General features: G+C 32.1%; 1 protein-coding gene across 1 annotated transcript; it reads right to left on the bottom strand.

The window, feature by feature from the left end:
* Positions 1–7,572: 7,572 nt before the first annotated feature.
* Positions 7,573–12,717, bottom strand: LOC100809610 (protein NRT1/ PTR FAMILY 3.1). Its single transcript, XM_006573175.3, has 4 exons — positions 12,436–12,717; positions 12,068–12,285; positions 10,751–11,310; positions 7,573–8,594 (listed from the first exon to the last, which is right to left on the bottom strand). The coding sequence occupies exons 1-4, from the start codon at positions 12,500–12,502 to the stop codon at positions 7,709–7,711; spliced, it is 1,731 nt and encodes a 576-aa protein (XP_006573238.1). The 5' UTR covers positions 12,503–12,717; the 3' UTR covers positions 7,573–7,708.
* Between the last annotated feature and the right edge of the window lie 3,237 nt (positions 12,718–15,954).

The following is a 15,954-nucleotide window of genomic DNA, read 5'->3' as shown; positions in this document are numbered from 1 at the left end:
CCATTCCCGTTAGTCATCACAAAAACCTCCATCACTAGGTTGAGAGCCCACCCAATACCCTCAACTTACGTGCCTACTCATATGTCTGTGCACCTTCCATATACCAATGTCAACAATACATCTTTGTGCACCTAAGTGTTCTAACAACAACAATTGTATATTTTTGTGCACACATTGTGCATCAATAGCAATAACAACAACAACTCATTCGCTATACACCAAATTCGTCAACTAAATCTCTTGGGAAGTAGTTTTAAGCACTCTAACAAGTCATTCAAAGTCAAAACATAGGGATGATTCTCATACAAGACATCCATTATTTTCAACATTACATTTCATTAAGTTCTTAATATCACATCCAACCCAATCATTTCCAATACCAAAACCATAACCCACACATCATCTTATCTATAGTATATTTAGCACACTAGAGAACATAATTATCTCGACATCAATATAATATAATGTTCTTAACAATAAAAAGAAAAGTCATAGACTAACCAAAATATTCCAACACCAATCCACACTCACATGATACTTTTCATTATATTAATCATCAAAGTTTAGTAAGTTAAACCATATTAAGATAAAACTTTGTTCTATTAATACCGTAATCATTTCAATAATATAGTTATCTTGATAACAATAAACACTTAGGATCGTGGCCTAGCATCAAGAAATGACCTTCTTCCATTCTTACGCAAGGCCACAACTCATTTGGAGGTATATACACCATTTTGTCACTTTCTGGCCCAGCCAAACAAATTCTTGTTGGGCTAAATCCCCCTAAAGTGAAAACACCATTCTTTCACTTTTCTGGCCCAACCATAACAAGCTCTCGTAGGGCCAAAACTCCTTTGTTACATTTCTGGCTTAGTTGAACGCAAGTCTAGTTGGGTCATAACCCCCTGAAGCTTAAAGCTCCACTCTATCTCACTCATGCCTAGCCGAAACAAGCTCTTGTTGGGCTGAAACCTCTATGGAGCTTAATGCTCCACTTTGTCATGCTTTGGTCAGTCAAAACAAAACTTCGGTTGGGCCGAAATGAAAATGAAGTTGCGAATTGCAAACTACATGGCCAATAATGGTATACCTACTCATCCCAACCTTCTGCAAAGACTCACCCAAACTTATAAATATCAATAAACACCAAAAACATCATCATTCCAAGCATTAGTCACACAATCAAAATAAAATTTAGAGCTTCCCTTACCTAATCAACCTTCCCAGGGTTCCAAGTTTCTTGTGAAGGTAGAAATGCAAGAATGCACCTCAATGAATCTCTAGGATCTTTCTTAGATTTTGATTCAAGAGCAACTACTGAGACCTAGATCAACATCAAAAAAGCTTTGATAACTGCTAAATATGAGTTTTTTTATAAAAATATATTGAAAATATCTTTAAAAATATTTATTTAGCAGTTATTTTTGGCTTAAATGATAGGAATTGATATTTTTCTTATTTATGGCTTGCATATATGTAAAGAAAAGATTAAAAGAAAAAAAATCCAGAAGATATCAAAAATATAAATAAGGAAGAATTTTTGGCATCAGGCCTAAGTCCACTCCAGCAACTATAGAAAGAGAGTCAAGCCCAAGTCCACTTCAGAAACTATAAAAAGGGAGTCAAGCCAAGGAGAAAAGACACACTTAGGGGTGGGAATAGGCTAGGGCAGGCCAGGCTTTAAAAGGCCTGAGCCTAGCCTACGATTAATTTTTGAGGCCTGAGCCTGGCCTATAGCCTATGAAAGGCTTTTATTTTGGCTCAGCCTGTCCTTTTTAAAAGCCTAGCCTGGCCTGGTAGCCTATTTAAAAGTCTTCTTCACATTAAATCTTTAATATTCCTAGTTGTTTTTACCAAAAAAAAAAAATAACACACCTTCTATAATAGGCTAAACACAGAATGTTAATTACCTCTATCAAAAAGCTTGAAGTGAAAAGGATATGATTTTTGTTTGGTTACGAACATAATAGGAAAGTTAAAAAAAAAAAAAGGAAACCTAATAGAAAAAGGATATGATTTTTGTATATGAACTTAATAGGATATGATAGGATATGATTTTTGTATAGGAATGTAATAGGATATGATAGGATATGATTTTTGTTTGGTTAGGAATGTAATAGGAAAGTTAAAAATAAAAAAAAAAAACCTGATAGAAAAAGGATATGATTTTTGTATAGGAACGTAATAGGATATAATAGGATATGATTTTTATTTGTTCTAGAATACATGAACGTAATAAAAGAAAAAGGAAACCTAATAGGAATAGAAAAAGGAACTGTTAATAGAAATAGGAAAACTAATAAAAAAATGAGAAATATAAAGGAACACCTGACTCACACCTTGTAATTAAAATTTTACTTAATTATAGGGATGGAATCTGCTAGTTTTTTAAAAAATAATATTAATTGTATCCAAAAAATAATATAAGTATATATATATATATATATATATATATAAGTGTATATATATATAGGCCGGCCTATCAGGCTTATAAGGCTTTTTAATAAGCCTAAGCTTGGTCTATTTAATTTAATAGGCTTTTAAAAAAGCCTGAGCCTAGCCTTTTAATTAAATAGGCCAGGCTAGGCTAGACTTTATGTAGGCCAGGTCGTAGGCCCCTGTAGGCCGGCCTAGCCTATTCCCACCCCTAGACACACTGAGTCTCAGAGCACTCTAATACACACTTAAAGCCTGAGAACTCTTCCTTAGAGAATTCTTTCTTCTTTTCATCATCTTTTATTCCCTTTTTCTATCCCTTCTCTTCCATCAGTTCTTATACCCCTTTTCTATTGTAAGGTCCCTTATGACTATGAGAGGTTAAACACTTAGTTAGGGCCGAGCAGGCCTAAAAAGTCAAAAGATGTATTGTACATTTCATATTTATCAATGCAAACATGTGTTTTCTTTCCTATTATCCTTTCTTACTTTTAATTTCATGCATTATTCATCCTTGCATCATCTTTGGGGTTAAGTGTTCGAGAGATGGTAATCCTTAATAGAAAAACAAGGAAGGTTTTGCATGCATCTGTTTTAGGAATTAGTCGCTCGACAGAGGATAATTTCTAATAGAACTAAAAGGAAGGGGTATCTTAATAAAATCATTACTAGACATAGAGTGATTGCATTATGCCCATGCATCAAAGCAAACATCTAGAATTATAACTTCATGCATTTTATCTATTGACTCTTTGCAAAGACATTTGGGAGATAGATAAGTAAAATAGACTTGTCATCGTGAGACATCAGGGGCAAGTATTCTAACATATGTGGGTAGGATAAATTCACCTGATTGATAGAGAAAAATCACAAATAATACATCTTAGGAAAACAAGACATGTTAGGTCCTAACATTCTTATCTCATTGAATTCCCTATTATTTCTTTTGTTTTCTATTAATAGTTATTATTTTATACTTTGTTCTTTTATATTTATCTTTTATACCTCATCTCATCTTTTTCTCTTATAAATTGGAAATTATCCAAACAAGTACAAAACAAAGTCCTTGTGGAATTGATTACACAGAGACCTTTTCCCCTGTATCTAAGAAAGACTCTCTTCGAGTAATTTTGGCATTAGTAGCTCATTTTGATCTTGAGCTACATCAAATGGATGTGAAAACGATGTTCCTGAATGGTGATATAGAAGAAGAGGTTTACATGAAACAACCTGAGGGATTCTTATCTAGTGTTGGTGAGCACTTAGACTGCAAGCTTAATAGATCCATCTATGGATTGAAACAAGCCTCCCGCCAGTGGTATTTAAAATTTCATGAGGTCATTTCTTCATTCAGCTTTGAAGAGAATGTCATGGATCACTATATATACCAGAAGGTCAGTGGGAGTAAGATTTGTTTCCTTGTATTATACATAGATGATATTCTGCTTGTGACTAATGATAAGGGTATGCTATATGAGGTGAAATAATTTCTCTCAAAGAACTTTGACATGAAGGATATGGGAGAGGCATCTTATGTCATAGGCATAAAGATCCATAGAGAAAGATCTCGAGGCATTTTAGGCTTGTCTCAAGAAACCTATATCAACAAAGTTTTAGAGAGATTTAACATGAAAGATTGTTCACCAAGTGTAGCTCCCATTGTGAAGGGTGACAAACTCGCTTTGATTCAGTGCCCCAAAAATGATTTTGAGCGGGAACACATGAAAAATATTCCATATGCTTCAACAGTTGGAAGCCTTATGTATGCTCAGGTTTGCACTAGACCTGATATTGCGTTCGCTGTTGGAGTCTTGGGAAGATATCAAAGTAATCCAGGTATTGACCACTGGAAAGCTGCAAAGAAAGTGATGAGATATTTTCAAGGAACAAAGGATTACATGCTCATGTACAGACAAACTGATTGTCTGGAAGTGATTGGCTACTTCGACTCAGACTTTGTTGGTTGCATTGATTCACGAAGATCAACATCTGGTTATATTTTTATGTTAGCCCGTAGAGCTATATCTTGGAGAAGTGCCAAGCAAACCTTAACTGCTACTTCCACTATGGAGGTTGAGTTCATTTCCTGTTTTGAGGCTACCTCGCATGGTGTACGGTTGAAGAGTTTCATGTCTGACCTTAGAGTTATGGACTCTATTTCTAGGCCATTAAAGTTGTATTGTGACAACTTTGTTGCGGTGTTTATGGCTAAAAACTACAAAAGTGGAAGTCGAAGTAAGCACATCGACATCAAGTACTTAGCCATAAGAGAACGTGTTAAAGAAAAGAAAGTGGTCATTGAACACGTCAACACTGAGTTGATGATTGCTGATCCTTTAACTAAAGGCATGCCACCAAAGAATTTTAAGGATCATGTAGTACGAATGGGACTTGGTTCTATGATGTAATTTCATTGTACGTACATTTTTTATTTTCAATGAAACTCTTATTCAGTTAGAAATTTTCTCATATGGTTTTGTGCACATATTTATTTATTTCAAGAAAAATCATTCGGTTTAAATATAGAATAAACATATGGTTTATTCATTAAGTTGGGAGCTAGTGTTGAGAGACTTGATATATTGTGGTACATGAAAGATATTACTCATCATCAGAGGACCTATCATCATGACTCATATATTATGTTTCTTATTACGGTTGATGTTGAGTTAAATGGATCAAGTTGGAGAATGATGGAGTGGCCCACGTTCAAGCTTTATTTTTCCCCACATTTCACGTTCTGTTTTAGTTATTTCCCATTGCAAATTTTGGGAATTTTGTTATTTCAGTATCTGGTCTATTTTTCATCCACATTCAACCCCCTTATCACTGCCACCTTCAGTAACAAACTCACGTACCTATCCTCAAGCCCACGTTCTGATAACAAGTTGGTTGAGCTCTGTGATGGACAGACTCTATAAATAGGATAAAGTGCTCTCAATTTTGCATCACCAAACCCACTTCTCTATTCAGAAAAATACATCATTTATTCAAAGCGAGTAAAGGTCTGGAAGAACAAAACTGCCTTCAGGTTCGTGTATACACTGCTTTGCGTTCGATTTGCAATGACTTGAGGTATGCTTGTAATATTTAATTTCCTCCGAATATGCCATTTAAATTGATTTGCAAGTTTAGATCAATATCTGTATATTTTTTTATCAACATTGACTTGATTTCCCTGGTGAAAAATACTGAAAATGAAAATCTAAAATGAGAAAATAAAATAACGTGAGTATCATTATATCAAAATTAATGTTTTACAATAATAATAAAAAAAAACTAGTATTCTGATAGGAATCCACATCAAAAAGTTAGTCATATTATATCATGATTTGCTGTCGGATTCTAAAATATTGTTTAGTACTTGCTTTAATTTTTTGTTCGTCTTTTCCTTGCAATTAAGAAGGCTACTTGACCCGTAGCAACTGCCTACATATATTATTTTCACACACAAGTGGTTTTAAAAAGTAAAACAAGGTGCAGTGCTGAAATGGATTTTTTTTACATAATAAAGTCACGCGAAGGAAGAAATTTACATAGACCATAAAGAAAATAATTTGTTTTAAATGTAAAGTAGACAAGATATTGACTTACAAAAGACTCAATAACAACTAATTATGTCATATAAATAGTTAAGACTAAGGAAGTTCTATGTCCTGTTTCGGAAATTTCAGTCCTGACACTTCGTGTTTCATATCTTGATTTGACTTTTTAAACGTTCAAAGATGTTAATTAGACATTATCTTTGTTCTAATTGAATACTACTCTTATACTCTTATCTACATTTCATTTGAGTTTTCGGCAAGTTAAATGTCAGATTTAGAGTAGATAATGAAATACAAAATGATAATCAATTCAAATTAAAATTTCACTTGTACTGCGAGAATGGGATTCGAGGGGCCCAATCCTGGCTAGTGCAGTGATAAAACCTTTTTAAGCAATAGTTATCCATGATAATTGCCTAATGTTATTAATCGTTAGTTCTCTAGGATTATTACTTGTACTTGTAGTGATCGGTAGTTGATTTGGATATTGCTAGTGATTTTATATTTATAGGTGTGTTATGTTTTCAGAGAATAATGAAAAATACTATTTCAGCTTCTTTTGGTTTTTGAGTGTGTATCATTTAGTAGCAGAGCTATCTTATTATGAAGATTCTAACTTCCTTGGCCTCCAAGGCTTCCACTTTATATAATGTGGGGGATATCTCCTTAATAAATTCTAATTCTTTATTTCATTGAAGAAGACTTTCCTTATTCTTTCCCTCCTTTTCACACTTAAAGAATCACCTAGCTAACTTAGGAATGCGAATGTTTCTGTAAGTACATCTTCTATCTATTCTATTGTCAAGGAGTAAGAATATCCAAGTAATAACACAAACAAGCGATAAAACTCAAAAGGTAGAAAGAGGAGGGGAGCATGGTGGGAGGAAAAAATGAATATGAATAAATAATATAGCCATATAGGGATGATTGAGGAGTACAAACATGAACATTGTGGAGGTCCTTTGTTCTCACAAATAACATATTTATGGGTTTTTTTTTCTTTTTATCACAGTTTACTTGATTGGGCGTTATACCACATTGAAAATGAATATGAATAAATAATATAGCCATATAGGGATGATTGAGGAGTACAAACATGAACATTGTGGAGGTCCTTTGTTCTCACAAATAACATATTTATGGGTTTTTTTTTCTTTTTATCACAGTTTACTTGATTGGGCGTTATATCACATTGAAAATTCATGTTGACCTTGAAAGTTGAAACTACCATACAATGCGTTAAGAAAAATGTGTGTTGATGACAATGTCACCGTGCATCAGGACATGTGCACTATCCATCTTATTCCACATTTTCTTTTCCCACCTCTCTTAGTTGTAGAAGAATTTATTAAAAACATGAGAATAGAACTTCTCATAACTTTTCTCTAAAAAAAAAAAAAAACTTTAAATGCCTTCAATGATTTTTGTGAGTATAGGGATTCATCCCTTTGGTGTTGGTAACCAAGATAAAAAAGGCTTTTGGGACTTCAACATAATCCTTGATTGTTGCCTTTACTTCTGTTATTTTGTAGCAACAATCATTATTTATAGTAAAGACATGTTTAAGTATACAAGCTAATGGAAGCACTTTTTCAACTATTTTAGTAATTAATATTAGTATTTATTATTTATATACAACACGTGAGACTCCCAATCTCTAAGCATGGACACTAAAAGGGTAAGAAACTCTAAATCTAAACCACTTAATCCCTACAACACCACACTTAAACCGTGGTAGAGAGCTCAATTTGGTTCCCTTCTGAATTGCTATCCCCTTTGTCATGGACCTGAATTGGCTTGTAGGTGTACAATTTGGCACAAACCAAGTAGTAAATAAGATTGAGAAACTGCAATATGGTGATAAGCCAGTAAAAGTACTCCAACTTCCCTTTGTTGAGGTTGTTGTCAGGGAGCCAATTTGACCCATTAGACCCAGCACTGAACTTGTGGACCAAAGTAACCATAATGGTACTCACATAGTTCCCAGCAGCGATAGCAGTCCAAAATAATGCCATGGCAGTGCTCCTCATACTCTCAGGGGCCTGGTCATAGAAAAACTCCAAGTGTCCAATTGACATAAAGGCCTCAGCCATTCCATGAAGGCTGTATTGAGGGACAAGCCAGAACACTGAGATTGGGATTATGGCATGTGGGTGGTCAAAAAGCCCATGGGCCAAAGCTGCCTTCTTTCTTTTCATTTCAACAAACCCAGCAACCAATGTGGCTAAGGTTGAGATCACAAACCCAATGCCCATTCTGTGGAGGAAGCTTATGCCACGGTCCAGCCCGGTGAACCTACGAGCCACTTTGATGAAGACTCGGTCATAGAAGGCAGTGGTGGTGAGCATGGTAAGGATGGTGAAGACAGACATGGACCCAGCTGGGATTTGAAAGGTTTTGGTTAGGTGTCTGTCCATGGTCTTGGCTTGTTGGAGGGAGAATGTGTTTTGTTGGGCATAAGCTGTGATGAGGAGAATTCCTGATGCCCATATTGGACCCATTCTGATTATGGACTTCAATTCCTCCACTCTATGAATTGTGTTTAATCTCCATAAGTTAGGTGTTTTGTTGTCATCTTCTTCTGTAACTATTGCTGCCTTGTCCAAAAATCTGTATCAATTTTCAAGACAAAAAAGTTATGAAAAAATTTCAAGACAAAAAGGTAATTTAGTTATGAAAAGGAAAAATCTCATTCAACTTTTACTCCATTCACTATTTTCTCCTAATCATTTGAAGGTGCATTTGTTGATAGAAATTGAGATTTTTGTCACAAAGTTTTTTATATTGATAATGAAAATGATAAAATTTAGACAAAAATACACTTTTGATCTCTCATCTTAATTTTTTTATTCCAATTTGATTCCTAAATTTATTTATTTATTTTACTTAGATCCCTTAATTAATTTCTTTCTCTTAGATCAAATTTGTTATCCCGTCAATTTTTTGCACCTATGGAATAAGTTTTAGTTGATGCGGCAAATACTCATTTGATGTAGCATCTCTCATAATTTATTACATCTTACCAAGTGAGTTTGGTAAACTCACAGAATGACAATAAACTAAAATTAAAGAAAATGAAAAAATAAAATCATATTTTAAACTAAAAAATTTTGTGTGCAAAAAAAAAAAGCCTAATGTGAACAACCATGATGTTATGTTGTTGATTTTAATGACAATAAGACAAAGATGAATTACACTAATAATTTCTTAAACCACACACAGAATTCACGAACTTAAATATGCTTTAAGTAAAGAATTGTATTTTCATATTCGTTCAGGGTAAAAAAAAGTTTAATCTAACCACATAATATGATAATAACCAAAATATTAGAGAGTTCAATAAAGTATAAATTAGATGGTATGATAATATATTGTTACTTGTTATCTGTCAATTGGAAAATATCCTAGATGCATAAAAAAAATGTCGTTATAATATTGTAGAATTGATTTGTACAAGCTAACTTGTATATCAAAATTAAACTTTGTTTAGAACATACTCGATAGATCCAAAAGTACAGTCATGAGAAACACGAAATTACTACTGGGAAGGTAGTGAAAACAAAAGGATAGATATTCTATGGACCAAAATCATGGTTTAATACCATCATGTAGCCACTGTTTTGTAGTCGGTAAGGTGGGGACTAGTGAGCCATATATTGCCAAGCCGAATTTGTTTTTCAATAAAAATCAAACAAACATGGTGATCTTAAGAAAAACAAAAAATTTCTATATTGATATAAATTCATGACTTGACTACGGACAAGACATCAGTGCTGTGGTGCACAGGACCAATCACGTGATAAATTAAGTTGAAATTGAAAAATGAAGGAATGCACAATTAATTATGATATTTATCTACGACCTAACACAAGAAATTAGTGTGGTTTTAGATTAAAATTTGTAATTTAAATTTTCACATTAAGATAGACTAAAAGCAATTAAAAGTTATATTTGTGATTCACGTGAGTTGTATAAATAGAAATTCAAACACGCTATTAACCTATGAAGGTGGAGCTTTGATCAAATCATGAATTTCTTTGCTCATTTAGGATAGAATACAGTTGTGAATTATTAATTTAATTAAATTTTTAATTCTCATGCCGTCATGAAAATATAAATTCAGTTCTTCATGTTTTTGTGAAAATTCAATCATTTTTTGTTTTAATTGTATAATATTTATTTATTTAACAACCTAATGTTTAACATTTGCATAAATACTGCTATGATAATGTAGTAGAGGAATTAAAAGGATCATCCTAGTGGTAAGCAGTTTGAGTAATATACATAAAGATCGTAAATTTTAACTTTATTGTCATTATCGAAAAAAATACAATAGTGTCACATATACATTTATGTTAAATATTATAAATATCAAATTAATAAATATAGGCCAAAATGGTAAAATTAAAAGTGAAAATATCAAATTAAAAAATGAGAAAAGAAAATTTGATTTTAATAATAATAGGAAAACAAAAATTAAAGCCTAATTTATTTCATCTAGTTATTAGGACACAATAAAATATGCTAATCAAACTCTATAACTGAGAAAAAAAAACATGTATTAGGTTTTTAAAATGTATTTTTTTAAAAAATGAGTCCTTATTTAAATTTTTAAATATTACAAGAATTACGTATTTTTAGTTATTCATGAAAAATAAAAATACATTATTTTATTAAATATAGAAATTAAAAATAAATATTTTCAAAGATTAAAAATCTCTATTAAAGCTAAAAAAAAAAATAAAGAGAAGATTTGCGACACTTACTTCATCTGTCCACTGTGAAGAAGCTTCCCTCCCATAGAAATAGAGGCATCTAGTTCATCATTTTGGTAGAGTAAACTAGGGTGTGACACATTTGGGACCTTTCTCTTACGAAATGCAGCCACAGCCACTTGCACTAACCGGGTAAACGGGCTCCCGGACGGGTTCAAGTTACGGTAAAGCGGGTATCCGACAATGAATGCAATAATTGAGAGGAACATTGCAATGGTAGGGATTCCAAGGCCAATTCCCCAACCAATATTGTCCTGAATATACACCAAAACAGTCACAGCCACAAGAATTGCTACACCCATGACAAAGTAGTACCAGTTGAAGTAGGTCCATGTCCTTGTTGTCTGCTTGGGATCAGACTCGTCGAACTGATCCGCCCCGAACGCCACGATGCAGGGTCGGATCCCACCCGACCCGAGTGCCCCGAGGAGGAGTGAGATGTAGAGGATTGCCAGCTGTCCTGCACTTGCTTGCTGGCACACCTCTTCACCCTTGCAGGGAGGTGGCCTAAACTGTGGTAGCACTGCCGATAGGGTCAAACTAATCATCCCCTGATTAGTTACAAAAGAAAAAAAAGTGACAAATTAGGGAATAAATGGCTTTTGTAAACATTCATTCAAGTGGGAAACACAATTTATGTGACATAACTTGTTTGGCGAAAAAAAATCAAAGGATCTACTGTAATTTACTTATAAAAAGTAAAAGAATTAAATTAATCATTCATGAATAAGACTTAAATTTACACCTACTTCAATGTTTTTATTCTATCTCTAATCAATTGAATTATACTAAGCGTGTGCTAAGAGACCAGTGTGACCTTTTGCTAGGTTCTAACCTCTATATACCCTCACGTGAAAAAATAAAATATCTATATATTGCAATCAATTGCTTTATCAAGAAAGCTAGTATACTGAGAGTCGCACTAAGATTATATAAAATCCTATATATGCATGTATCCTTGTTCAGAAGTTATCAAATTAAATATGGCATGTGAATGTTTTTTTTTTTAATACTGAATATAAAACCTCTATTATGAGTAGTAAATTTTTAAAAATATCCATATGCAAAATAATGGATGAACAGCCTCATGAAGACACTTAGAGAGATAAATTAAAGAGAGAGAGAAGATATCTAGAAAAGTACATATATATAATAAGTGAAATAATTTAAGTTTAATGGTAAGAATATAAAGAACTCGACTTAAGTTTTATTGTAGCACCAAGAAGTTAAAATCTGAGTTGTAACGCATATGTATAATACTTTCTCAATTCACTTCAACACAAGAAAGAGTTAGGGGAGGGTCTTTACTATCTGGTATATAATGGAAGCAAGGGTGACAGTCCAGAACTTTCCGGCATAAGAATCAGCAATGAAAGCACCAAGCAATGGTGTCAAGCTTGCAGTTCCACCAAAGTTAGTGAGGGTGTTAGCTGCTTTGGTCAATGGCATGTGAAGCTGTGTTGTCAAGTAGCTAATCATGTTTGTGTTGAAACCTACCACAGCCAGCTTCTCACAAACCTCATTACCTGCACCAAAAACAAATTAATCCAAATTAAGTTTATACATCAATCCAAAACCATATATTAAAAGAAAAACATTGTTAGGAGGAGCTAGTTAGCAAGGTTTTGCATTCTAATAGTGGATATAATAAGGTTTCTATATATTCTAAAGCTTACCAAAGATGAAGGGCATTGTGATGAGCCCTCCCTTTTTCCTTCTAGCATGATTTTCTTTCTGCTCCATCTTTTCAAAACACCCCTTTAGTCTATTCGTATTCTAGTACATAACATGGCCACAAATTTGAGTATTTATAGCCTAAGCTTGAGGTTTGGAGGATCTGATGAGTTTGTTTGCCACTGCAACCACTCTTTGTCAAGCGTTCACACCACCACTTTTGGAGTTATGGCCACCAATAGGACATATTTTTTTTTACTATAAAATAATTTTGTTTTCGACAAAGAAGAGTAATATCCGAGTGAAATCATATTATAAATTATAAATTTGATTTAATATGGTTGGCAGGTGTGGGACAAGAAAGTTTTGTCATATGCACATTTTTTTCCCTCCCAACTTACAATGTTTATACTGTATTTTGTGTGCTATAGATATTATTAGAGTTAGACGCGATGAACTGCATTAGACAATTATTTGTTTTTTTATTATTTTGTTTTCGGTGATCTGACCTCGTTAACTTTTTCTTTTGTAGTACAATAATAGCAGCTGAACACATGTATATGCTAACCTCTCGTTTTCCCTTTCTTGTACTTAGTACAGACACAAGTAAATATATATACAGTGTAAATGTATGCTAGGCATATTGTAAGATTTTCTTTTTTCCTTTCTATTTATTAGCAAGTTACTAATTAATTTTGAAGATTTTATTTTTCTTTTTACCAAACTTAATCAATCAACACCTTTCGAAGGAAAAGGGGGGAGAAAACAGTGCTTAAAAATTAAAATAATCATATTAATTTTACTTTTAAACTATGCTTGATCTGGCCGATCCAACCAATCAAATTGGAAACCGATCGATGGTATAGCTGATTCGAGTTTCTTCTCTTATTAGATCGATTATGTTACCGACTTGGATTGATCTGTCTGGTTCTGTAGTTTAGTCAACAAATTGGTTCGGTTGGACTAGTATTAATTATTTTTAAGAAAATACAAAATTTAATAAAAAAATAAAAACAAAAAAAAAATGAAGCATTCAAGAATTGAATCAAGGATATCAAAAATTATTTGGTGAATCAACTTACTTACAAACTATCATGATTAATTATTAAACTTTTCACACAATCAATCCAATATTTAGATTAGGTTGAGTAGCGATTCAATTTTAAAACATTAGTTCATATGACATGATTACTTAAAAAGTTATTACTGAGTATTTTTTAATATTTACCATTTAAATAAGACATAATTTTTTATATTTATAGTTCCAATTTCTTATACCTCTATATATAAGATTTTTTGAGAAATTTATTTATTCATTTTTATAAGAGTCTTTTTAAATTACCATTAATTACTTTATAATTTTTTTAGTCAATAAGCAATATATGTTGCAAATTAATAAAATAAACTCATTCTTTCTTCTGAGGATTGATGAAAATAACTACCTGGCTACATATTAATTAATTAATTAGGTAAAAAGTGTGAACTGATTTAAAATTCTTAAAAAATAATAATAATACTAACTATTTTCTTTATTTGTATACTACTAACGAAATTAACCAGCTTTTTAAATAATTGTAAATTAATTAAAAGGTCATATATATAAATACAAAAAATGTGAGATACATATATGAGGAGTAGCTTATCTATCAGCAAGTTATGCGTGGATGAAAAAGACACATGATAGGTAAGATATTCGACCATTTGAAAACATATCCCATTTATTATAAGGCTTTAACCAACTTTCTTAATTCATCTAAATTAATCAAAAGGTCTTATAAATAAATACAGAGGCAGACAAAAAATGAGATACATATGCCTACGAGGAGCTCATATATGCTATCAGCGAGTTATATATAGAAGAAAAAAAACACATGATAGGTAACATATTCGACCTTTTGGAAATTTATTGGGTTACCTATATGTTGATTTTGAGTAAGAACAGTGCCCTCCTCCCCCTCCCATCTCCCATCTCCCATCTCCCATCTCCTAAAGCTATAATTTCAAGTTTCTTAATTCTTGATTGTTTCGTAACTTTAGACGAAAACAAATTATATATGTTTTTAAAACCTTAATACATAAATGCAACATTTTTGTATATTTGAAATAAAACATACATTAAAACCCCTTTCCTATTTTAAATAAAAATGTATGATAATTAATTTAACAAAATGAATTATACACATCGAATAGTTGTTGAATAATTTTTCGTTGCTAATCTAAACCACTCAATTAATGTTACATACAGAAAAAATGAATACACATTAATAATTTTTCCGTAAATCCTTTCGATTTTAATTAAAAATCAAAAAACATTTTAAGAATTTGCCACTTTTACTAGTCGCTTCAACTAGCATAATTACCAAATAATATTAATGGTTAAATAGGAAATTAAACAAAAAAAAAGAATTTATTTTATTTTTAATTATCATATTCAGTTAATGTAAATATTTTTTTGCAATCAATAATTGGCAATCACCATAAATATGATTTATAAATTAATAATTTTATAGTATATAATAATTTATGATTAAATCTTTAATTATCATGTCAACGTATTCTAATTTTTTTTTTTACTCTTTTATCCAGTTTTGTATCTTCATTCATTAATAAAAGTAAGCGACGTGGACATGTTTCTCGTAACGAGCTCGATAGTTAGAAGGGAAAAAAAGAACAAAGTTGTTGTTTTTCTCTCCCTTTGGATAAAAATAACCTTGATAATTAAAGTTATCTGAATATTGAAGTAATATTATAAAATAAATAGTCATTTTCGCCAAAAAAAATAAAAATACAAAAATTAATTCCTAAAAGTATAAAAGTGAGACAAATTTACTCCACCGTTAGCTTTCATCCATTAACGTTAGAAAATTTTATATACGTGACATGCATAAACAAAAATGTCACGAAATAATTACTAAAATGACATTCATTTGTTGACACTGACACAATAACTCATAAGAACGGAAATATCAATATAATTTTTGTCTTTGTTATTATTTTGGTCAGACCCAAACACAAGGTCATTTACCCTTTGTTACTTCTTCTCTTTTCACCTCCCCCTTTATGTCTTTTGAGACTACCCATGACCTCCATAGTCAAGGAGCACCGTTCTTCCACTGTTGAAGATGAGGTCGTTGTTTCATGTTCTATTATGACGTGCAAGGTAAGAAAGTAACTCTCTTTTAAAGGACAAAAATGTCAATAAGTTATTTAATTCAAGAATGTATTTGTTAGTAACTTAAATGAATAGAGGTGAGATAAAAAAAAGAAATGAGAAACATCCAAGGAGGAAGCACAAGAAGTCCCGTCCTTCATTCATGGAGAACAATATATAAGATGAAAGGAAGAAGAAATAGTGGTTGCAAGTCTAACAATCAAAAGGAAAAGGGATAAAAAAAAAAATTCATACTAACAAATTAGTTCTTATGTTCACATGAACAATTATTTCATGATATTTTTGTCCCTACTTGTCATGTAGGCAAACTGACTAATGTTAACGGACGAAATTTAACTAGAGAATAGAT

Source organism: Glycine max, chromosome 1, assembly GCF_000004515.6.
Source record: "Glycine max cultivar Williams 82 chromosome 1, Glycine_max_v4.0, whole genome shotgun sequence".
Taxonomy (NCBI): domain Eukaryota; kingdom Viridiplantae; phylum Streptophyta; class Magnoliopsida; order Fabales; family Fabaceae; genus Glycine; species Glycine max.
The sequence above is the reverse complement of the archived record's forward strand: the minus strand, read 5'-3'. Positions and strand labels throughout refer to the sequence as shown.

What these genes read in the sequence shown, in the direction of transcription:
- LOC100809610 (XM_006573175.3), bottom strand. Translation starts at nt 12,502, where the DNA reads ATGGAGCAGAAAGAAAATCATGCTAGAAGGAAAAAGGGAGGGCTCATC. An exon ending in CTTCCATTATATACCAGATA is followed by an intron (nt 11,311 to 12,067) that starts GTAAAGACCCTC and finishes GTAACTAATCAG; the next exon opens with GGGATGATTAGTTTGACCCT. An exon ending in CTTCACAGTGGACAGATGAA is followed by an intron (nt 8,595 to 10,750) that starts GTAAGTGTCGCA and finishes AAATTGATACAG; the next exon opens with ATTTTTGGACAAGGCAGCAA.